This window comes from Propithecus coquereli, unplaced genomic scaffold (genome assembly GCF_000956105.1).
Source record: "Propithecus coquereli isolate 6110/MARCELLA unplaced genomic scaffold, Pcoq_1.0 Scaffold86, whole genome shotgun sequence".
In the NCBI taxonomy this organism is placed as follows: domain Eukaryota; kingdom Metazoa; phylum Chordata; class Mammalia; order Primates; family Indriidae; genus Propithecus; species Propithecus coquereli.
Genome location: NW_012154840.1, coordinates 2,959,398 through 2,984,691, shown reverse-complemented (window position 1 = coordinate 2,984,691; position 25,294 = coordinate 2,959,398). Strand labels below are relative to the sequence as shown.

At 35.2% G+C, this 25,294-nt stretch overlaps 1 protein-coding gene across 1 annotated transcript in view; it reads right to left on the bottom strand.

Annotated features, from left to right (window-relative positions):
- Positions 1 to 9,469: 9,469 nt before the first annotated feature.
- Positions 9,470 to 25,294, bottom strand: part of LOC105826149 (fibronectin type III domain containing protein 3C1-like) — a 28,398-nt gene continuing 12,573 nt past the window's right edge. The window contains exons 12-27 of the mRNA XM_012664075.1: positions 25,018 to 25,071; positions 24,778 to 24,899; positions 24,526 to 24,697; positions 23,725 to 23,811; positions 23,374 to 23,512; positions 22,684 to 22,752; positions 22,134 to 22,252; positions 21,903 to 22,008; positions 21,474 to 21,580; positions 21,147 to 21,260; positions 20,036 to 20,185; positions 14,540 to 14,814; positions 14,029 to 14,241; positions 12,094 to 12,260; positions 10,292 to 10,413; positions 9,470 to 9,805 (exon numbers count right to left, since the gene is read on the bottom strand). Of these exons, the coding sequence (XP_012519529.1) occupies positions 9,470 to 9,805; positions 10,292 to 10,413; positions 12,094 to 12,260; positions 14,029 to 14,241; positions 14,540 to 14,814; positions 20,036 to 20,185; positions 21,147 to 21,260; positions 21,474 to 21,580; positions 21,903 to 22,008; positions 22,134 to 22,252; positions 22,684 to 22,752; positions 23,374 to 23,512; positions 23,725 to 23,811; positions 24,526 to 24,697; positions 24,778 to 24,899; positions 25,018 to 25,071 (2,352 nt within the window). The remainder of the gene's footprint in view (positions 9,806 to 10,291; positions 10,414 to 12,093; positions 12,261 to 14,028; positions 14,242 to 14,539; positions 14,815 to 20,035; positions 20,186 to 21,146; positions 21,261 to 21,473; positions 21,581 to 21,902; positions 22,009 to 22,133; positions 22,253 to 22,683; positions 22,753 to 23,373; positions 23,513 to 23,724; positions 23,812 to 24,525; positions 24,698 to 24,777; positions 24,900 to 25,017; positions 25,072 to 25,294) is intronic.

Here is a 25,294-nt window from a genome sequence, read left to right as displayed (position 1 = left end):
CTGGTTCAATCTTGGGAGGTCGTATGCTTTCAGGAATTCATCTATTTCCTCTGGGTTTTCAAGTTTGTAAGCATACGGTTGTTTATAATAGTCTCTGGTGATCTTTTGTATTTCTGTAGTATCAGTTGTAATGTCTCCTTTTTCATTTCTGATTATGTTTATTTGAATCTTCTCTCTTCTTGGTTAGTCTAGCTGGTGGTTTATCAATATTGTTTATCTTTTTGAAGAATGAAATATCCATTTTGTTGGTCCTTGTATGTTTTTCTGTCTCTATGTCTGCTCTGATCTTTATTATTTCTTTTCTTCTCTAACTCTATGTTTGATTTGTTCTTGTTTTCTGTTTCCTTGAGGTGTGATGTCAGGTTGTTAATTTGTGATCTTTCTACTTTTTTGATGTGGGCATTTAATGTTATAAATTTCCCTCTTTTCATTGCCTTTGCTATATCCCACAGATTTTGGTATGTTGTGTTTTCATTTTTACTCATTTCACAAAATTTTTAAATTTCCATCTTTATTTCTTCATTGACCCAGTGATCATTCAGGAGCATGCTATTTAATTTTCATGTGTTTGTATGTTTTCTGAAGTTCATCTTCACATTAATTTTTAACTTTATTCCACTGTGGTCTGAGAAGATAGCTGATATGATTTTGATTTTTTTCAAATTGTTAAAATTTGTTTTGTGGCCTAAAATGTGGTCTGTCTTGGTGAATGCGCTTATGTGCTTATGAAAAGAATGTATATTCTGTATTTGATGTGTGGAATGTTCTATAAATGTCTGTTAAGTCCATTTGGTCTAAAGTCCAATTTAAGTCCAGTGTTTCTTTGCTGATTTTCTATGTTGATGATCTGTCTTGTACTCTGAGTGTGGTGTTGAAGTCCCCCACTATTATTGTATTGCTGTCTATCTCTTTCTTTAGGTCAAATAATATTTGTTTTGTGAATCTGGGTGCTCCAATGGTGGGTGCTTATATATTTAGGACCATTATATTCTCTTACTGAATCAATCCCTTTATCATTATATAATGACCTTCTTTGTCTTTCTTTTCACTGTTTTTTTTTATTTTAAAGTCTGTTTTATCTGAAATAAATATAGCTATTCCTGCTCACTTTTGGTTTCCATTTACATGGAATAATTTTTCCACCCCTTTACTTTCACTCTATATGTGTCTTTATGGGTAAGGTTAGTTGTCTGTATGTAACATATAATTGGTCATGTTTTTTAAAAATCCATTCTGTTAATCTATATCATTTAAGTAGAACATTTAATCCATTTATGTTCAAGATTAATATAGATATGTGAGGTTTTATTCTTGTTGTATTGTTAGCTGATTTCTAGCTGTTTTATAAACCCTATTTTTCTGTGTTTTTGTCTTTTGTGGTCTAGTAACTTCTATCATATTGCCATTTAATTCCTTTCTCTTCCTCCTTTGTGCGATTGCTTTAATACAAATTTGAGTTTTATATTATCATGTGTTTTGTGATGTTTCTTTCCATGTTTAAGACACCTTTGAGCATTTCCTATGGGGATGGTCTCATGGTGATGAATTCTCTCAGCATTTGCTTGCCTGGGAAAGAATTTATTTCTCCTTCATTTATGAAAATTATTCTTGCAGGATTTAAAGTTCTTGGCTGACAATTTTTTTCTTTGAGCACATTGAAAATGACATCCAATTCTCTTCTGGCATGCAAGGTTTCTCTTGAAAGGTCTGCTGTTAGTCTGATTGGTTTTTTTAATAGGTGACTAGATGATTTACTCCTGCTAATTTAAATTTTTTTCTTTTACTTTGACTTTATTCATTCTGATTGTATTATAATATGCTGTGGTGGTATCCTTTTTGCAATGTAGTTGCCTCTGGATTGTTGAGCCTCCTGTATCTGAATGTCTAGCTCTCTTGCTAGTCCTGGGAAATTTTTATTGATTATTTACTTGAATGGATTTTCTAAACTTTTTGGTCTATCTTCTCCCTCAGGAATACTGATAATTCAAAAGTTTGGTAGCTTTATGTAGTCCCAGATGTCTTGAAGTCTTTGCTTATTCCTTTTTATTCTTTTTTTCCTTATTTTTATCTGACTAGATTATTTGAAAAGACCTGTCTTCAAATTCTGAGATTCTTTCTTCTACTTGGTCTAATCTATTTTTGAAACTTTTAAATGTGTTTTATATTTACTTCAGTGAATTTTTCACCTCCAGGATTTTTGTTTGTTTGTTTTTTATGATATCTGTCTCCCTGGTAAATTTCTCATTCATGTCCTGAATTGATTTCTTTTTATTGGTTTTCAGATTTCTCCTCCATCTCATTGAGCTTCTTTAGAATCAGTATTTGGAATTCTTTATCTGGCATTACAAGGAATTCTTTTTGATTGGGATCCATTGCTGGACAATTGTTTTGGTCCTTTGATGGTGTCATATTTTCTTGCTTTTTCATGTTTCCTGTGTCCTTCTATTGATAGCTGCACATCTGATATATTAGTCACTTGTTCTGATTTTTTGAAATTACTTTTGAAGGGGAAGATTTTTCCTGAAGATATATAGGTTGTTGGTTGAGTAGAAGACTTTGGCTTTGATTTTGGGTGCCCGCAGTTGTGTGATTTTTGTATGATTTCTCAGATAGTCCACAGGGTCAGTGCGATCTGTAATTTCCTTGGTGGCTTAGGGAATAGTCATTGGTTGAGGCTGTGGTGAAGTATTGCTGGGGACTTGAGTAATAGCCAAGCCAGTCTTTGGGCCTCATTAATGGAAGCAGTGGGCTGAGTATAACCGATTTTAGGCCCCAGAGCATCTTACATTGGCAGTAGTGTTAGTGTGTCCTGAGGGGGCCAATTTTTGGTCCTTCAGATGGCTTGCTCAGAAGCTAGTAGTTGGAGTTGAGGGCCAGGTATGTGGGCAGGTTCTCAGGCCTCTGAGCAGCTAATTTGATGTGGGAGGTGGCAGTAGCAGTGGTAGAGTTACCTGCTGAGATCCAAGAGATTTATTTTGGTGTTACTGGTAATTGCTATAGATTGGGTAGGTTAGTCCCCAGTCCCATAGCTGCCTGTAACAGAGTGGTGAGTATTGTCCTAAGTGTGCTTAGGAGAGCTTGATCTCCCCCGTCCCTTCCTGGCCAGGTGATGGCTGCAGCCATGTTACCTTCAACTTGGCCTGAGCGCTGGATGTGGCCTAGCATTAAATTCTCAAAATTATATTAACTGTGGGCTTGCAATCAAAGAGGGCAAGACCCCTTTAAGGCAAGTGGCATGGGCAAAAAACTGTGAGGAGTGCAGTCTATTCATGTCTCAGTCTCACAGGAGCCCATAGCAGGGCAGTGGGAATTGTTCTAGGTTTGTATATGAGAGCTTGGGCTCCCCTGTCCTTCCTTAGCTAGGTGGGGCTATAGCTCTGTCTGCCTGAACTTATCCCAAGAGCAGGGTGCTGCCCAGCTTTATACTCCCAAAATGGTGCCTTGGGCCTGTGACCAGAGAGGGTGGGGCCCTTCTTAGGCAGCCTATGCTGGCAGGAAACTGGGGAGCACAGTTTTCTTGAGACACGGTTCCACAGCAGCTGGCTGCAGGTTGGTTGGCACCATCCCAGATGCATGCATCCCAGGCTGGAAAGCCTGATTTCCTTGCCCCTCCTCATCCAGGTAGGGGCTACAGCCGTGTCAGCCCAAATTCAGCCCAAGGGTAGGGCACAGCCCACTGTTATACTCTAAAATGGTACCTTGGACCTACAACCAGAAAGGCTGGAGACCCACCCAGGCAAGCAGGGTGGGCAAGAAACTGTGGAAAATGCTGTCCCTCAGTGTCTTAGTCTCAACAGCGGCCTGCAGTAGGCTGTTAGGGACCTTCTCAGGGGTTCATGGGAGTGCCTGGGCTCCTCTATCCCTCCTCAGAGCTGTGCATTGGCTGCAGGCGTATCCACACTTCTCTGGTATCTAGGCTGTCAGAATGGCACCCAGCTCAAGCTGCCCTAGGCTCAGATGCCTATGGGATTATGCATGAGTTCCCTTTCTGGAGCCATGTCTCTGTGCGGTCTCCAGGCAGCTCCCTATGTTAGGCCCAAGATCTGCATGAGTTGAGGGGTTCTCTTGTAGCCAAGATCATAAATGCTGTTCTTGGAGTGTGGAGCCCTGGAGGCTTCACTCTTACTGTTTATTCATGTTTTCTCCTGGCTTTTAGCCAGGCAAGACAAGTTGCCCTGAACCCTCTCTTTATCCACTTTTGGTGCTTCCCATTGTTTCCCTGGTGAATCCTAGTGTTTTCTCCCGGATCATCTGTTCAAATGTATCTGCTTACTATTCTGGTTCTTCTCTGTAGAGGAGGCACATACTGCCTGTGTCTAGTCAGGCATCTCTTCTCTGGCAAAATCTTAGCATTTTGAATATGTCATCCCATTCTCTCCTGGCCTGTAAAGTTTCTGCTAACAGTTCCTGTATCAGTCTAATGCGGTTCCCTTACAAGTGACTAGGCAGTTTTCACTTGCTGGTTTTTTTTTTTCTTTTTTATTTCAGCATATTATGGGGGTACAAATGTTTAGGTTATATGGGTTGGGTATATTCACTTGCTGTTTTTATAATTCTCTCCGTCTTTTACTTTTGACAGTTTGACTATGATGTACCATGGACTTTTCTGCATTGTATCTGTTTGGGGATCTGTGAGCTTCCTGTATCTGGATGTCTAAATCTCTTGTTAGACTTGACAAATTTTCTGCTATTATTTCATTAAATAGATTTTCTATCTCTGTCATTTTCTCTTTGCCTTCTGGGGCATCTAAAATTTGAACATTTGGTCACTTTATGGTGTCCCATATGTCACTTAGGCTTTGTTACTTTATTTTTATTCTGTGTTCTTCATTTTTACCTTACTGGGTTGTTTCAAAAGACCTGGCCTGTCTTCAAGTTCTGAAATTCTTTCCTCTGCTTGATCTGTTTTACTGTTGATGTTTTGAAATGTATTTTGTGTTTCATTCAATAATTTCTTCAGTTCAAGAATTTCTGTTTGGTTCTTTTTCATTTTGGTGTCTCCAGTGCTTGATACAATAAATGTTTATTGAATATATGTATGAGTGAATGCAAGAATCTCATAATGTCCTTCATTAGGACTCAGTTATGATGGTGTTCTTCTAGAATCCCCATCACAATAATCATTAAGGATTCATGTTTAGCAAATAACTGGTCATTGATTCACTTACTACAAGAACAAACATAAGATCTTAGTTTTCTTGTCAGTCCAGTTTTAATGACAGTTTATTTTATTTGGCAGCATCTTATCATCTTATCCCTTTAGTATCAGCACAATTACTGTTGGTGCTTTCTTATTCTCTTTCTCCAAAAACTTTCTGTGCAATTACTACTCCTGAAAGAAAATTGGTAGAGTTGATGTGGTTTTTCTTTGTGTTTCTTTATCAATCGTATTTGTTTCTTATTCCCTATCTTATTTCACAAAGGATTTGCAGAGGTCAGTAATTGTTCTAATGAGAAATTAGTATGCTATCTAGGCTGGATTCAGGGCAGTGTGAAATGATGTTGTTAACATTGCATCCCAATTTAGGGTGAACAAGTCCCAACATTCTGGTAAAGGCTTCTGTTTGTGATACCTGGATACTGACAGGCTTTGCTGGATGAGAAAAATCAGCAGAAGCATTGACTAGATCAACATTCACAGCTTTTCCGAGATTCATCATATCAAGTCAACAGCTGACTTCAACAATCTACAATCTACTTTTTTTTTTTTTTTTTGAGACAGAGTCTCACTCTGTTGCCAGGGCTAGAGTGCCGTGGCATCAGCCTAGTTCACAGCAACCTCAAACTCCTGGGCTCAAGCAATCCTTCTGCCCCAGCCTCCTGAGTAGCTGGGATTACAGGCATGTGCCACCATGCCCTGCTAATTTTTGTACATATTTTTAGTTGTCTGGCTAATTTCTTTCTATTTTTTTTAGTAGAAATGGGGGTCTCACTCTTGCTCAGGCTGGTCTCGAGCTCCTGACCTCGAGTGATCCTCCCACCTCACCTTCCCAGAGTGCTAGGATTACAGGTGTGAGCCACCACACCTGGCCTACAATCTACTTTCTAACTCTTCTCGCCTTGCAATCCCCAAATTTTGGTTGACCTCCTCATGTCACTAGAAGCATTTCTTATTTTTATACACTTTTACAGACTGGGTGAGCCTTTGCAACATGCCAAAAGCAGAGGCTGGGAAAATTTCTAATGCCTTCTTGTGTAGAGGAAAGGATTTTGGAGTTAGTCTAGGAATTCCAAACCCAGCTCCACCTAAAGCTGCAAGGCCCAGGATTAGTCACTCCACCTCTCTCAGCTTCAGTTTTCTCATGTATAAAATGTGGATTATAGTTCCTCCTCAATGTCCTGGAGTGCTTCCCCAATGTTTTATTTTAGTAGTTTCATAGTTTCAGGTCTTACATTTAAGTCTTTAATCCATTTTGATTTGATTTTTGTATACGGGGAGAGATGAAGGTCTAGTTTCATTCTTCTGTATATGGATACCCACTTTTCCCAGAACCGTTTATTGAAGAGACTGTCTTTTCCCCAATGTATGTTCTTGGCACCTTTGTCAAAAATGAGTTCATTGTAGATGCATGGATTTATTTCTGGGTTCTCTATTCTGTTCCATTGGTCTATGTGTCTGTTTTTATGCCAGTATGTTTGGTTCTTTTTTATGATATCTATCACTTCGATAAATTTCTCATTTATATACTGAATTGTTTTTTATTATTTCTTTGTATTATGCTAATATATGTAAATTATTGATTTTTTCTAAATATGCTTGTTTCATTTATTTCTGCCTTAGTATTTAGTGAAGTAATTTTGAAAATTAAAACTGTCTGAACTGTGCTAAAGAAAAGCAAAGAAAGTTTTTTAACACAACTTTTTTGAGGTCTAATTTTTATTAAATAATATAGTTAAGTCAGAAAGGGGGTTAAACTGCCAGTTGGGCACATGTATTAAAGTGGAAGCAGTGCATATCTGGGGATTAAATGTGTCAAAATGGGACCCCCCCGCAAAGGGGCATTAAGCTTTGGGTATCTGAGTTGGTCCGTGACATCATTCTATTTCCACCAAGAATTCCTCTTTAAGAGCATTTCTATGCTCAAATCTTAGGTGATTCTGTGTTTTAAGAAGGTAGGCCAATCACTGATAAGACTTCTTTACCCCTCTGTTTTCTCATGTAGCTAGCAGTAAATAATGCTTAGACAATCAGGAAGAAGTCATGGGCTTGCTTCATGGATAAGAAGGTAGCTGAGATATTATGGAGATTTTTCTATTTCCCAATGCTCTTGGGAAAAAGCCATCAGTGAGTAGCACTGGAGAAGGAAACAAGCAAGGCAAATCTGGGGTCTAAGAAAGAATAGGGACTCCTGTGAGTTCTAGCTAAGATAGTTGCTAGTAGGTTCCTTTGGCTTTTCACACCTATGCCTGATTACTATTTATCTATACTGCTATGTAGAATTATGACTTTAATCTGCTAATCTGCCTGAGTTTAGTGTGCCGATATGATAGTTGATTTATTTATCAGCATAGATTTCTAGACATGAAAGGTACTCTAAAGATCATCTATCTACTTAGATTTGTTTATTAATATTTTACATGAATTGAGGCCTACAGAAGGGAAAGGATTAGTTTAAGGTCACACAATTCGTTAATAGCATAGGTGGGACTAGAACTTTAGTCTCCTGAGACTTAGCTTACCACATCAAATATATAATGCCCTAGAATTTGAAAGACTTAAGAAACAAGATTCATAAAACAATGTCTTAAAAGGAAATTGGAAAACATCTTGAATTAGTTTTAATTTTTCTAGTTTGTTTGGAAGGACATAAACATGTAATATCAGAAGGATAATTATTCTCAATAAATAAACTTGCACAAATACCATTTCAAGAATGGCAAGTAGGTGAATAATTTTTATTACTTTTATTGGCATTTAAAAATGTTTTCTATCATAGTTAAATTGTAATAAATGCAAATAGTAGGTTCCAAATCAGTTTGATAAATGTAGGTATGTGAAATATACATGATGCAAAACATTTACTTTCATCAAATTAAAATATATTCAGTCTATCAATTTCAAAAGATATTTTAAATCAACGTAATTTACCATTTTATTTTAAAAGCAAATTACTAAAGAGGTGATATTTTCAACATATTTTAAAAATGTCTTCTGCCAGGTAAAATTTTAATTAAATGTTTGATTAAGGCAAAGAGAAAGTGATAATATAAATTCTTCAGCTGGTTTTAAAATACCATTTTTGTGTTAAAAAGTTCTTTACACATAATGATTTACTACATTTAAATTTCCATTTTCAGTAATCCTCAACTAACATGAAGAGGGTATAATTTCAAAATGTGGATTCATGTTGTAGCACAGTCTGCTTCTGAAGAAAACTGTTTTATGTTTTTCATATATTAAACTCAAACTCCAAATTGAACACCATGTTAGTAAACATCTTTAGTGTTTTAATTTAAGTAATTTAATGCTTTAAAAGTATTTTTAAGTTGACTATATTACTTATTCTATAACACACCACATATCAGTAAAATACTCAATGAAAGACAATGTCGTGGAATATGCCAAAATTATTAGCTCACACAAAAATCGGATACTTTCACCTCGAATTTATGATATTAAGTTTTAAAACACAAAGAGCAAACTCTCAAATAAGATATAATATTTAAACCTTTTCAATAAAGGCAAGAGTCTCTTGAAAGATTGCCAAAACAGCTCCAGGAGGTTGGATTATGAGAACAAATTAGAGATACTTCATTTGTAACTAGAAATGGATGCGAATCCATCTACCGTAAGAGCAAATGATTTTAAGATGCCATGTAAACATATTGGTCATTACACCTATAATGTTTAATCATTCTGATTAGATGGTAACCAACACGGGATGTATTTTAGAATTTAGAAAGGTATAAAATGGCTTTCTACTCCCCTATTTCCACTTCCAAAGTGCTGTAAATGACTATTTCCCCACTATCAAAGTAATTATCAGGGCACAAACCAAACAGTTGAATATATTACTTTGAAAAAATTACAGTACAGAAGGTTGGTAGACACTTTTTTATTATTTCATTGAATGTAAGTTGACAGGTAGAATTGATTTTTTCCACTTTGTTCTAAATAAAATTCTAAAATGTCTTCTCATAATTCAAAAAAGTTTGCAAAATATTCTTTTGAAAAATTAAGGCAGGAAATAGTTTCCATTAGAGATTTTAGTTTTATATAATAATTGGAGTGTTTTTGTTGCTAAAATTATGAAATTTAAAATAGACCTATTTCCTAAAAATAATCTCTTCTACTGTCACAATGAATTTCTTGAATATTAAGGCAGTTCTTTCACTGTCAGGTAAAAGTTTGTAAGGATTTCTACCAAATGAGCTTTTCTTTTAAGAGTTGAGGTGTATCTAACAATTTCTATATATGATGTAATTTGTTTTAGAACTTCCTGAGAAGATGAAAATGCATAACAATAGTCTAGTTGATTAGGAAATGTTGAATTGTAACAGCACCCAGAATGGCAACAACTGCAAATCCTATCAGAAGGGTTAGAACAAATGTATCATCACTCATCTCTATCTTGGGCTTTTCATCTTTCTCTTTAGGGTTGCTTCTTCCCTTTCCTCCACCGCCTTTGCCAGGCCCTGGGTGATGCTTATGAGTTGAGAAAAGAGCACTGGGGCTATATGATCCCCACAGCTCTTGTATTCCAGCAGAATTTTGATATTGACGTCCAGCGCAGACCCTGAAGTGATAACGTGAATTTGTGAGAAAGTTGGAAAAGGAGAATGAATTGTTTGGTCCTTTGTAAATCTAAAGGAAAAGGAGTCAAAAAGAAAATTGTATTTTATTACTAAATAAAATAATATTGTATGATTTTTGACAGTAGGAAAAATATGAATTTATTGATCTCATGAGCATGTTCACAATAAAAATAAAAATTTACTCTAACAAAGTCTCTAATGTCCTGAGGGCTCAGCACTGTTTAGGTAATTTTGTTTAATGTAAGAAATAGCAAAGACTTACAATTGTTAAAGGTTTAGAATTGAGTTGTGCATTGTAGTTGATGGAACTGAGAAATACCAAATAACTCAATAGTAATAAGCTAATTGAATAAATGAGCTAATTGTCCCCAAATAAGTAATTATATACATAAACTTTAGGGACTGGATGGGACTTTTGAATAACATTTAGTTACTTTAAACATCCATCGGAAATATCTTACTCCTTCACAAAAGCTCAGTCCCCAGCAGGGTATAAAACTATAAATTTTTAAAGACTAAATTTGCAAGGATTTACCAGGTCAGTTCCTTTTTCACTGGTGAGTTGAAGATTGTAAACAATGGGATCTCCTTTTATTGGCCCCAAAGCCTCCCATTTGATCTCACAAATATTGTTATTCAGCCAATGTAATTTAGGTGCTAAAAAAAAAGAACTTCAGATTAGAGAGTTCCATTTTTCCTAGAGGATCTTAAATACATTGTAACCTCATACAATTGCATAGTCATTAAAAGCAGCCTGCATAGGCTTAATCTAAGAAATATATAGTTGTAGATATTATTGTAAAGTCTTTTGTTATACCATCAGGCATCTTAATGATTGTAATAAAAAGTTTAAGAAATTAAAACTATCAGTTAATAATGCATGTTTAGACTTTCTAGTAAATCTCATTATGACTTTTATTACTTTTGTTTAATCCCTACTGGTATAATCTCTTGTATTCGTATGGTACATTAGACATTTGGAGGATTTTCACATATATTAATAATAATTTTATTTCAGTATCATAGCAACTGTGTGAAGTAAGTAGGGCAGGATCTTTACTTCATGTTATTAATTGCTCTACATTTTAGGAAAATGGTGCTTAAATATGTAGGACAATAGTCAGGAAGAGAGCAAGTCATTATTATGGTCTAAGTCATGTTTAATTCCAATATTTTCCAGTTAGCTTTACACTGAAGATAAATTTTTATAATAGTGATTGGACTCATGTGTGGATGAAATGGAATAACTAAATCTCACAATTTAGAAGGAAAAAATCCTCAAATCCCAGGCTCTAGTGACAGTAAATTGGACTCATTGTTAATGTATTATAAACAGTATTTTATTTTCCTGTTCAAATAAGGAGAGTATATTCAGAGTTTCAGAAATTAAACTTATTATAAGCTTATATAGTCGTATTTTCAGCTTTAATCACACCTATCAATTGTTATGTTTTGTGCAATAATCCATTTGAGAAAAGAAAAGATACAGCAATGAATGGATATCATGACAAAGTGGATGGGAATCAGGAGCCCACAATTCTAATCTTGGCTCTGCCACTGACTCAGGGTGTCCTTTAGCTAAGCAACTTACCATTTTGGGGACTTAGCTTCTTCCTTTTAAAAAATGGCAGTGGTGGCAATTCACAATTGCAAAGATGTGGAAACAACCCAAGTGCCCATCAATACATGAGTGGATTAATAAATGTGGTATATGTATACCATGGAGTTCTACTCAGCCACAAAAAACAATGGTGATCTAGCACCTCTTGTATTATCCTGGATACAGCTGGATCCCATTCTACTAAGTGAAGTATCCCAAAAATGGAAAAACAAGCACCACATGTACTCACCAATAAATTGGTTTTAACTGATCAATATTTAAGTGCACATATAAGAATAACATGTATTAGATGTTGGGCAGATGGCAGGGGGGAGGAGGGGCTGGGTATATACACACCTAATGGGTGTGACGCACACTGTCTGGGGGATGGACACACTTGAAGCTCTGACTCAGGTGGGGCAAAGGCAATATATGTAACCTAAACATTTGTACCCCTGAAATGTGCTGAAATATAAAAAAAAAATAAAAAAAATAAAAAATGGCAGTGGTGGTAGAGGGGTTGGGGGTCAAGATTAGATGATCTCCAGGATATTTTAAAGATATTATGATTGTAGGAGCCTCATTAAATCCTACATTGCCCCTTGAATCCGTAACTAAGTACTAGTCTCTTTTGGTATTGTTGAATATTTAAAACAAACTTTACAGCTGAATTTTATATGTGAGCTATTGGAATTCAAGCTAATGCAACTCTCAGTGTCATGGCTTATAATACTTACCTTTAAGTGTGGCTGGTGGTGTTTTGGTTGTAGTGAAAGTATAGATGCCGGACAGTGGTCCTTCACCAGCTTCATTACATGCCTGGATTTTAAATTTGTATTGAGTATATTCACCCAATCTTTGCACTTTGTGAGTATGACAAGGTCCACGGTAAATGACAGAAAATCTGGAGGTGGGAAAGGAGATGAGGGAAGCAATATTATTAATCAACAGTTATACAGATACAAATTACTATTTGTACAACTAACTTAAAACTGGTTTCAAAATCTCAATAAAGAAAGGTTCTGCACAACCAATGAAACTATCATTAGAGTGAATAGACAACCTAAAGAATGGGAGAAAATATTCTACACATTCTACACATCTGATAAAGGGCTGATAACAAGAATCTATGTAGAACTTAAGAAAATTAACAATAAAAAAATCAAACAACCCCATCAATAAATGGGCAAAGAACATGAACAGAAACTTTTCAAAAGAAGACAGAATAATGGCCAGCAAACATATAAAAAAGTGCTCAACATCTCTAATCATTAGGGAAATGCAAATCAAAACAACCATGAAATATCACCTAACTCCAGTGAGAATGGCCTTTATCAAAAAGTCCCAAAACAACAAATGCTGGCATGGATGTGGAGAGATTGGAACTCTCTTACACTGCTGGTGGGACTGCAAATTAGTACAACTCCTGTGGAAAGTAATTCAGAGATACCTCAAAGAGCTAAGTATAGAAATACCATTTTATCCAGCAATCCCACTACTAGGCATCTACCCAAAGGAAAAAAAGACATTCTATGATAAAGACATCTGCACCCGAATGTTTATGGCAGCACAATTCACAATTGCAAAGATGTGGAAACAACCCAAGTGCCCATCAATACACGAGTGGATTAATAAAATGTGGTATATGTATACCATGAAATACTACTCAACTACAAAAAAACAATGGTGAACTAGCACCTCTTATATTATCCTGGATAAAGCTTGAGCCCATCCTTTCAAGTGAGGTATTATCACAAGAATGGAAAAACAAGTACCACATGTACTCGCGATCAAATTGATACTAACTGATCAATACTAAGGTGCTCACATGGAAGTAATATTCATTGGGTACTGGTCAGGTGAGGGTGGGGGTGGATAAACTCACAACGAATGGATGCGGAGTGCACTGTATGGGGGAAAGGCACGCTCGTAGCCCTGGCATGGGTGAGGCAAAGGCATTATATGTAACCAAAATGTTTGTACCCCCATAATATTCTGAAATAAAAAAAGCCATATAGGTAAAACAAAGAAAGAAAAAACATCAGGTTGTAAGTACCATAGTGGCAAGGTGCTGGCTGTCATTTTTTTTGGGTAACTTCTATTCCTTGGTACTTAATATGTGTTATATAAGGGGAAGAAGTATTTTGGAAGAGGCAAAAAGAGCTAAATTATGAGCAAGAATTGAAGAAATTAAATCTAACATGGTAATGGGCTGCTTTTACATCTATTAGTTCATTGAAACTACTTTGGATTATAGGATGAAGATATGAAATTTTAACTATTCAGACATAAAAAAGAATGAAATCATGTCTTTTGCAGCAACTTGGATGGAATTGGAGGCCATTATCCTAAGTAAGTTAACTCAGGAATGGTAAATCAAATACCACATGTTCTCACTTATAAGTGGGAGCTAAGCATGGGCATACGTGGTCATACAGAGTGGAATAATGGACACTAGAGACTCAAAAGGGGTGAGGGATGGAAAATTACCTAGTGGGTACAATGCACACTATACAGGTGATGGGTACACTAAAAGCCCAGACTTCACCACCATACAATTCATCCATGTAACAAAAAACCACTTGTACCCCCTACATTTATTAAAATAAAAAAGACATGAAATTTGAAACCGCTTTTATTACAATACATATTAACTAATAAAAATAGGTTACCTGCCAGATCGATCTCCCATTAACAACTTATAGCTTATAACGTCGGAAGGCAACCCTTTGCTTGAAGAGTTACCCCATTTCAGTTTGAGGCTCTGGTATCCATAGACCACACAATGAAGTTGTGGAGGCTCAGGTGGCAGTGGCTTGGTTTTCGCTCTTATTGATTGGCTAAAAGGGCTTAGTCCATAATGATTGATAGCTTGAATTCTGATTCTAGTGGTAAGAAAAAGTTAAAATATATTGATTTATATTTAGAAAAGAAAATCACTTTCTACATATAACCTAAACCCCTAGTAACTATGTAGGCTATTGACCAACATATTATACTAATTATTAGAGACAAATTTTCAAAACAAAAATCTTGAATTTGCATAATCACTATGGACGATTATTGCTGAAAAGATCTTTCAAAGTAAGTCTTATGTAGACTATATAAAATATACAAATGTAAATCTGCTCAAAATTCTCAAAAAGCTTTCCATTTATCCAAAGTAAGATATATGTGACTTACTTGTATGTGGTGTCAGGCTGTAGATTTTTCAGAAGCCACTCTGTTACTCTATTAACAGTCACAATTTTTCTGTCTCCATATTCAATGTTATATCCAGTGATTGGAGAGCCATGGCAGTCTGGTTCTTCCCATTGAATAGCAATGCAAGATGATGCCAATTTGGCAGGCACTTTGTTTTCGACTTCATGTAACATTGGTACTACTGCTGGTATGGTTGCTGGTGTGGTTACTACACCAGTTCCTCCAAACATTCCAACCCCAGCTATATTTACAGCCTGAAAATGTATAATTTGTTAGAGGTTCATTATTACTTTTTGTGCATAAACCATTTTTTTGCATAACAAAAAAAATTCATAAATTCACACTCTAACAATATGGTTCTAAGTTGCTGAAATACATGCTGAAACTTTTAGGTAGCATATTTTGGAAGGTGATGAGTGTAAATATGGGAAGGTAAGTGAAGAGTGCCAATATGGACACTTCAGGAAAAATATGTCCGATCCAAACTCATCAATTACCCCACCAAATTTTTTTCCTTTCTTTCATCTATAGTTTCTATCTCTGTTGGTGGTAGTCAGAAGTTCACATCCATTCACCAAGTTTCATTGATTTTATAAATATGTCTTATTTTGAGATCATTATAGATTTACGTGTATGCTTTATCCACTTTTCCCCAAAGTTAATATTTTGTATAACTATAGTACAATATTACAACCATGAAATTGATGATAAAATCCATTGACATTATTCAGATTTCATCAGTTTTACATGCACTTATATGTGTGTGTATTTAGTTCTATGCAATTTTATCACATGTGTGGCTTCATATGACCACCACCATACTTAAGATACAAAAGAATCCTTGTGTTACCCTTTTATACACACAATAACCTCCTTCCCTCCCCTTATTCCTAAACCCCTGGCAACCACTAATTTGTTTTCCATCATTATAATTTTGTCATCTCAAGAATGTTATATAAATGGAAAAATGCAGTATGTAAACTTTTCATATAGGCTTTTTTCCAGTCAGTATAATTCCCTTGAGATCCATCAAAATTATGGTATACATCAATAGTTTGTTCTTTTTTATTGCTGAGTACTATGCCATGGTATGGATGTACCACAGTTTGTTTAGGCATTTACCTATTGAAGGACATCTCAACTATTTCTAGTTTTTGGTTCTTACAAATAAAGGTGCTATGAACATTTATGTACAGTTTTATTGTGTGGACATAAATTCTCATTTCCCTGGGATAAACGCCCAAGAGTTGTGGGTGTATAATAAGTGCATGTTTAGTTTTGTAAGAAACTGTCATACTCTTTTCCAGAGTGGCTATAATTCCCACCAGAAATGTATGAGTGATCCAATTTCTTCACATCATTGTCAGTATTTGATGTTATCACTGTTTCTTATTTTAGCCATTCTGATAGGTATGTCATGGCATCTCACTGTGCATTTCCCTAATAGCTAATGATTTTGAATATTTTTTCATGTGTTCATTTGCCATCTGTTTATCCTCTTTAGTGAATTGTTTGTGTCTTTTGCCCATTTTCTAACTGTGTTGTTCAGTTCTTCCATATCCTTGATCATTTTCTGTTTAGTAGTTTTACCTGTTGCTGGTGGAGGGGGGATTTGAAGTCCCCGACTATACATGTAGATTTGTCTGTTCCTCCTTTGTGCCCTATTAGTTTATGCTTCATGTATTTGGAGGCTCTGTTGTTTTATGAGGGTGGGTTGATCTTTTTATCATTATATACCTCTTTGTCTCTAGCAATTTCTTTCTTTTGAAGTCTACATTATCTAACATTTATGTAGCCACTTAGGCTTTTTTGTTTTTTTACTGATTGCGTGGTATATCTCTTTCATTGTTTCACTTCCAACTTTCCTATGTTATTGTATTTGAGGTAAGTTTTTATAGACAGAATACTGTTTTATAAGGTTTTAAAATGCACTCTGCTATCTCTGTCGTTTAATTGATATATTAGACCATTTACATTTAAGGTAATTATTGGCATGCTGTCTTAAGACTGCCTGCCCTTTCATTTTTTTTTTTTTTGTTTTCTATTTGTTCCATTTCTCATTCTTCTATTTTGCTTTTCTTTTAAAATATTTTTCTTTTCTTTTTTGTATTTTGATTTTTAAATTCCAGCTAATTTCTTTCTATTTTTAGTAGAGACGGGGTCTCACTCTTGCTCAGGCTGGTCTCGAACTCCTGAGCTCAAACAATCCGCCCGCCTCAGCCTCCCAGAGTGCTAGGATTACAGGCGTGAGCCACCGTGCCCGGCCTGTTTTGCTTTTCTTTCCTTCCTGTGGGATACTTGAACACTTTTCAGGATTCCAATTTGATTTGATTTATTTATAGTGTTTTTGAGCATTTTGCTTAGCATAGTTTTCTTAGTGGCTGCCCTAGGTATTAAAATATACATGTGTAACTTATTACAGTCTATTGGTATTAATGTTTTACCACTTTGAGTGAAGTCTAGGAACTTCAATTTAGGTATCTTAAGTACTTAATACTCAAAAAATGTACCCACTTCTTTCTGGCCTCCATGGTTTCAGATGACATATCCACTATTATTCGAACTGATGTTCTTCTGTACGTAATGCACCATTTCTCTCTGAGCGCTTTCAAGATTTTTTTCTTTGACTTTTGTTTTCAGAAGTTTAATTATGATGTGTCTTGTTAGCATGGATTTCTTAGGGTTTATTATATTTCAGGTTTACTTAACTTCTTTAATTTCTTGGTCATTTTTCCCCCAAACTGGAAAGTTTTCACTATTTCATTATATACTTTCTCAGCACCACTTTTCTCTTCTCTCTTTCTGTGCCTTTAATTATATGAATATTACCTTTGTTATAGTTTCATATGTGCCTGAGACTCTGTTCATATTTTTTCTTTCTAAATCCTCTCTGGTGTTCAGATTGGGTAAATTCTATTAATCTGTCCTCAAGTTCACTGATTCTAATCTTCTGTCATCTCCACTCTAATATTGAGCCTTTTCAGAAAGGTTTTTATTTTGGTGGTTGTATTTTTCTGTTCTATAATTTACATTTTGGTTTTTTCTATAACTTGTTTATTTGCTGATTTTTTAAATTTGTTTCAAGATAACTAATAGTTGCTTGTTGGAGCATTTTTATGATGGCTGCTTAAAATCCTTGTCAGATAATTCAAACTTCTGATTCATCTCAGAGTCTATTGATTTTTTATCATTTAACTTGTGATTTTACTGGCTCTTGCTATGACAAATGACTTCTTATTTATTCTGGGCATTTTGAATGTTATATTGTGTAATTCTGGGTCATATTTAATTGATTTTTAGTAGGCAGTATTTCTATAGAGGTATAGCACAAGGGTTGAATGGGGTGGAAGTTCACCTCCTGTCTAGGCTCTGTGGATACCTTCTGAGAAAAAGTGGGGCAACTATTTGCACTGAATCATTGCCTCTGAGTGGGAGCGTAAACTCAGCTCCCCACTGGGTCCTGCTGATACCACGGAGCGGGGAGTAGAAGACTGACTTATATGTTTGTGTTCCGGTGGGGTGGAAGCACAGCTCCCAGCTGGGTCTTGATGATACCAGGAGAGGGGAATGAGGAAAGTTGGGGTGCCAAATAGCATAGCTTCCCACTACCTGGATCTGCCTTGTTGATGCTGAGTAGAGGTAGAAGCTGAGCTCTCCATTACACCCTGCTGACACCAGATGGCAGAGTTGGTAGGGAGCCTCAGTACTGACCAGAATTGTTTCCTATAGCCTCCTTCAATCTCAGTGCTACTAAGTGGATTTGAAGGTCTGCTCCTTATTGGACCTCACTGACACAGGGGTAGGAGGAAAGTGAAGTGCGGGCTAGTGTACCGCCTTGTTCAGTCTGTTGCTACTGTGTGGGGGTGGAGGCTGAGCTTGCTAATAAACACCACCTCCACAGGGAAATTATTAATAGAATGTTGCAGCTTGCTTCTATCAGGTATAGAAGTATAGAAGATCATCAGGTCCCTGCTTGGCCACACCATCACTAGTCAGCAGGGAAATGGGAACAGAGTACCACCTGTTTCTGCCAGGCAATGGATGGAAGGTTAACTCTCTGCTAGGCCCAGCCAAAACCACTGGGTGGGGAAATTGGAGTGTGTTGCTTGCTTCTGGGGTGGGTTGGATGGTCAGTCAGCTTTCTGCTTGGCCTGTTGAAATCTCAGGAGTTGGGGAAGAGCAGGGATGTTTATAGTTTTTCCATTAATGTTTGGCTGGAGTAAGGTGAGTATTGTCAAAAGGATTTTCTGTTGTTAGGCTACCCTTTTCCTCGTCATTTCGCTGGGGTAACAAGCTTTTCTTGGAGGTTTTTTTTTTTTTCTGTCCATCCCTGTTGGCAGTTTTGAGTTTGAGGCTTCTTTAGCACCCTTTCTAGAATCTATGGGAGGTAATTAGGAAACCCCAGGGGCTCACCACTATGTTGTTCTTCAAGTAGTCAGTTCCCTAGGCAGTCTGCTGCCTTCTGTCTACCTTTCAGAGTCATCTTATGCTTGTTTGTTGTGTTATATCCAGGGATTTTTAGTTGTAAGAGGGAGGATCTGGGAGCAAAGAGGCTACTCCATCTTGGCAGGAACATATTCCATTGATTTTTATCTCCCTAATATCTTTTAAATCCATTAATGACTCAGCATTTCTATTGAAATAGCCTTAATGTTCATAACCTCATCACCTATCCTTTGGACTATTGCAATGACCTCCTAACTAGTAAATATATATTGTGAGAACATTTTTTCCAATACAAAAAATAGGGATATTCCCCAAAATCTGACAAAGGATTTAAAAAAACCCCTTTCAATCATGAAAGGCAATCTGGGGGATGGGGCTTAGATGCCTGGTATTAGGGCTTAAGTTATGAGTCTTACAATTCTAATAATTCAGAAGAGGAAGAGATCATTTCCAGCTATGGTTATCAGAGAAACATTTATGCAAGAGCTGGGTTTTAAGAGACAAGATAGGCAGAGAGAACAGAATGAACAATAGTACAAGGCATATTTGGTGGTGGTGGCGGGGTAGACTTGTTTGTTTGGAATAAAGAGTTTATGCAGTTTTTCCTAATTGATGATAATTATCACTTTGGGTGCTTATTAAATATATAGATCAGCAAACTTCTAATTAGAAGTTAATTAGAAATTTTGATCCAATAGGTCTGAAGGGGATGTAGGAATCAATGTTTTTAACAAGGATTTCAGGTGATTCCTAAGTTCAGAGAAATTTGGGGAACACAGAATTGCAGAGAAAATAATGGCCGATTTATTAATAGTTGGAGTGGAAAAGTAGCTGCCAAGTTATGTGAGGTTCTAAATGCCAGGTGAAGGAGGTCAGAATGTTGTCACTGAATATGAGCAATATTTAAGATTTGAAAGTCTGTGACTCCCTTCTGATCTCTACACTAGAAATGCTGCCAGTATTATGAATGTGGATAGCATAGGTTAATAGCTATTGTCTTGCTTACATTGGAGGAACTGTCAGGTTTACCTGGACTCTGCAAAAGTACATAGTTGCAGGAAGGAGACCTTTCACTTCATAGCTCAGGCAAGGGCCAGTGTAAATCAAGTGCATTGATTCTTCGATTTGTCCCCATTCTAGTCTATAATCAGTAATTTCAGCACCATTGCATTCAGGAATCTGAAAGATGCAACAAACACAGAAATTGAGTCCTTTCTCAGATACCGTGTGAGTTACAACACAATCCTTTCAATAACAAAGCTTATAATCTATTAAATGATATGAGATACAAGTGTAGAAATGATTAAACATAAGGCAGAACACTATAATTAACATTAAAAGGCTCAAATAAAAATAAGAAAAGTTGGCTAATTCCCCATATTAGATAAATGCCTTTTTAAAATTTATTAAAATTATTTTCAAATGGGTTACTTAGAAAAGAACAAACTTATATTAATGTTGTTTAATATTACTATTAGTTAGTGGGATCAAAACCAAACCCTATTACTCTCTGGCCTTTATACCGTGATATAATCAGACCTATCATTTATGATTAACAGACTAAGGCTTTTGTTTCACTGCTAGAGTTGGGGAAAAAGGGAAGAAAAATTCATAGATACTTACATGACTAAATACTTAGGCCAGTTTTTATTTTTTTTAAGCTTGATTAGTTTAGGAAAATATTCATATGGATGTAAAAAGTGTTCTTTTTCTAAAGCTTAATTACTTTAGCCATATTTCTTATGTGTCATACTATAGACTTACATGCAAATAAACATGACCAGAGATTTCCCAATGAAGCTTTTTAAAAAAGTGCTACACTCTATAAACTGATTTAATTTTATTATCTCTTGTTTTGGTTTTAAAAATTTAATTAGTTACTTATTTATAGTCTATTTGGTTTTCCAAATTTATTACCCTCAAATATAGGATCTGGAGAGCAGGATCATCATTGCTGTAGACTTCCTAATACCATTAGTATCAGGTCCTAGGTGTGTTGTAGAAACCATGATCTAAGATTTGTGGAATCCTAATTCTAAACTCCGACTCCTTAGAGAGTTCTAGATTTACCAAAAAATTTCTAAGCTAATTACTGTGTTTTTATATCACCAAAATTAATAAAAATAAATTGATAACATACTTCCCAACTAACAACAACACAGGTTGGGCCCTTGCAGGTTAGCACAGGTGTACCACATTGAGAAGGAGGGCTTCGGACCGGTGCAGTTTCACACTCCGTTGAATGAGATCCCAACTACAAACAAACAAACAAACAAACGAACAAATAAGCAAACATACGAATGATCGTGCGGGCATGCTCATTCCCCACCTTGACAAGAAGTAGGAGCATATATTCATCCAAAGTGAAATTAAATACAAATGGGCAAACTGAGCAATATAACTTCCCAAGCCATATTTGCTGCTTTTAACCAGAAACCGTGGATTCTTCAGGAATTAATTTACTCACTGTGCATTTCACTTCAGAGCCCAGGTGCCTTTGTGTGTCATCTTCGTTACCTTTTGCATTTTCGACACACACAGTTGCTTCAGAGTTTCCGTTAGCAAGAGAGTTGTCTAGAAAAATATACAAAATAAACTTAATTTTTTCTGCAAATAGTTTTAACGGTGTTTCTTTAATATGACACAAAATAAATTTAAAAGACTCTATGTTGAAACAGTTAAAGTAACAATACTCAAAATATATTAATTTGTATCAATTAACTTTTTAATTTGCATTAAAAATTTCAATTACTAAGAATTTGCTTGAGCAATATTTGGTTTTGTACTAAAAGAAAATCATTTGCTTTGCTTTCATAACATTTAATATATAAAAAATCAAAAGTTACAAAACAGGAAATTTAGGTTCTGTCATTCAAATCACATAAAGAAGCCTCACCGCATTGAAGGTTTGTTTCTGTGGACTTTGTTTTACCTTTCAAGAGTGGAGGATGGCAAGATTCAGGAGAAATAGTAGGTGTTTGTATAGTCAATACATCTGAAGGCTAAGAGAAATACAAAACACCTTATGACTATACTGAATTAAAGTTCTGTGCTATAAAACATTTAGTAATATGATACAGTTCATTTCAGTCCTCAATTTAAAAACTTTCCCTCTATCTTTTCTCACCTCGCTTTGGCCTATCGGTGAAGTGCAAAAGACTCTCAGTTTATATGTAGTACCAGGTTGCAGGTGATCATATAGAAATTCCCTTGTGTCACCACTGTAGATTATGTTCCAGAGATTCACTGAAGGGATATAAGCAAATTTATCCAATTTGTTTATAGGTAGCTTATAAATTTATGGGTTGCCATGCTTTCTCATGTATATACTAAGAAATAACCATTTTGGAAATTAACTTGGTCCAATGATCTATTTACCAATAGTTAAATAATTTATTCCCAGTAGAATTAACCATAAAATCATAATATATCAGTAAATAAACATGGTTTGTTACTAAAAACTGAAGATGTTGAAGTAAGTTCTGAGGTTTAGTTAATAGTATTGTACCAATGCCAATTTCCTGGTTTTGATAATTGCCCTATGGTTATACAAGATATTAATATTAGGAGAAGCTGAGTGAAGGATTTATATGGGAACTCTCTGTACTATTTTTGCAACTTCTAGATGGGTCTAAAATTATTTCAAAATAAAATCTTTTAAAAAAATGATGTCTTACCATCTGAATTTTCACTAACTTCTAAACTGTAACTTGAAATGTATGTTCCACCATTATCTTTGGGTGGTTCTGAAAAGAAAAATAAAATCATAATTATTCTTGAATAAACTTAAAAATCTTTCAATGGAAAGTTATCCCATAAATTAACAAACAATTTTCACAGAGGGAAAAATATAAACATAAAAATATTTTATTAATATCCAGATATTAATAAAGATCATAAAAACATAATCCAAATTATGAAGCATTTAAATAATATTTTAAGTTATTTGGAAGAGACTGAAAAGCTAGGTATATGTGCTATAAAGTTGATTTCTCTAGTTCAGAGACAGAACAATTTGTATATATATAATTTCTTGTTAAGTTGACATTTATTATTGATGTCGCCTTCTAACTATGACCTCTAATTAGATGTAATCTTACTTGGAATAACCATAATTAAGGACACATATAAAGTTCAATAATTTGTTCATATGTGAATTAATAAGATAACAATAGAAAACTCAATAGAGAACTAGAAAAAATACATGGATTGCAACTAAATTTATTTATATGACAGAATATTTCATAAACAAATGATTAAGAGAATATTTTATAATATATTATATATAGCTGAGGGAGGAAGATTTCTTCACCATAGTTAATATTAAGACAGAGACAGAACATTTTAAATACAAAAATATTACATACCCCATCCAATTTTTACTCTGTGTGCATCAATCTTTCCCTTTATATATGGTTTTCTAGGGGATCCAGGTTTATCTGGACAGGTAGTATATTTTACTTCTCCACTGGGGTTGCTTCTTCCTTCCATATTGTAGGCAAAGATCTATTTGAGTAAAAGAGAATACCTTGGTTGACCATTAGAAATAAGTCTGATTTGACAATGTTCATAGTTTGTAAATATAAAGCAAGTTATTTGAGTGAACTAAATGCAGAATAAAGTTTAATTTTAAACAAAAAAGATATTCATTTTTCTCTAGTGAAGAGAATAATTTTATATTAAAATATCACTAAAATTTATAAATTATAGCCACATACCCTAAACTTGTATGTAGTACTTCTCTGAAGATTTCTTACAGTGCATAAGAGATCTTCTCCATTGTATTTAGGTTTAAAACCTAACCCCTGGAAATGAAAGACAATGAACTTAGGGATCAGGCAGGCCTGGGTTCAAAATCTAATTTCAACTTATTTTTCATGTGGGTGATTCTGACCAAGTCCCTTAGTCTCTCTGCACTTCAATTTCTCTACATAAAAAATGAAGATAATTTCTACTTTGAAGGGCTCATTTTTCTTAGGCAATCATTTAGCATATTACTTGCAACAAAAAACACTTCTCAATATGAGCTGCTTTATTTAAATTGTGGTAAAATATACATAAAATTTACAGCTGCTTTATAAATTGATTAGCCTATTCAGTATAGACTTGAAAGTTCAGAATGGAATGAAATAGATGTCCACTCACATCAGGAATCCAGGGAGATGAGGAAAGGTAGAAGTATGTCGGGGTGCTGAAGATCTGTGTGACCACCCAAGGTTGTCTGATACAGACCCAAAGTTGAAGAACTAACTTCTCTGATCTCTATGCTATAGTTATGGCTGATGCTGCCAGCTAATTTTCAGGGACTTGGGTACCTTTAGATCTCCCTGTGTGGGCTTGCCTAACCCTGGCTCTGCATTGGTCCCATCTAGAACACAGAGGATCAGGAATCATGCAATTCCTGATTGAATTGATTGAGTAGAAAGTAATCAAATGTAAAATGTTTTTAAGTATGAATTCCATAAAAAATATACTTAAAACTAAGGTAGAAGATTAAAGCATATGAAAAGGAAACTTACAGATCCTGCTTCCTCCATTTCTAGTACATAAGTAAGAGGATTTGTGTTTGTGTTAGCTGGGGCACACCATTCTAGTGACAAATTACAGATTCCTGCTTCTTTTAGCTTAGGAGGCGAAGGCGTTGGAGGCATGGTTCCTGATGTATGGAAGACTGCTATTTCGCTGAAACCACTGAAAAATAAGATGAAAATATTAGCTTCAGTTTCTTATTGAAGTACAGACTTTTAAATATTGCAAATAATTCAATGTACCTCAAGCCAAAGCTATTTTTGGCAGCTAATCTGAATGAGTATTTTGTAGAAGCATTCAGTTTAAGGATCTTGTGCTGTTTCATGGTTCCCGTATAGCAACTTTTGAAATCTTCACCTTTGCCCTTAATAATAGACATAAAATATTAGAATATCATAAAATGCTATAATTAACAACAAAAGTTCATCATAACATTAATAATCATACAGAAACAAGTGCTTTTAAAAAATAAAACTGTATACCTCATCCCATTCCAAAAGGAAGCTGCTTATTTTGGAACCGTTATCATTGGAACCCTAAAAGTATCAGAAAAATAAAATTATGATGGGCTGTTTTTACACAGAATACGAATATATGTATAATGCACACATATGTATATATGCATATACATTTAAAGTGGTATAAGATACTATAAAATCAATCTGTTTATATTTTGGTTTTGATGCAATCCATGTTTTAAAGTCAAAATGCACTTTTTACATTCTAAAAGACATGCCTGAATTCTATGTTTTGTTATGT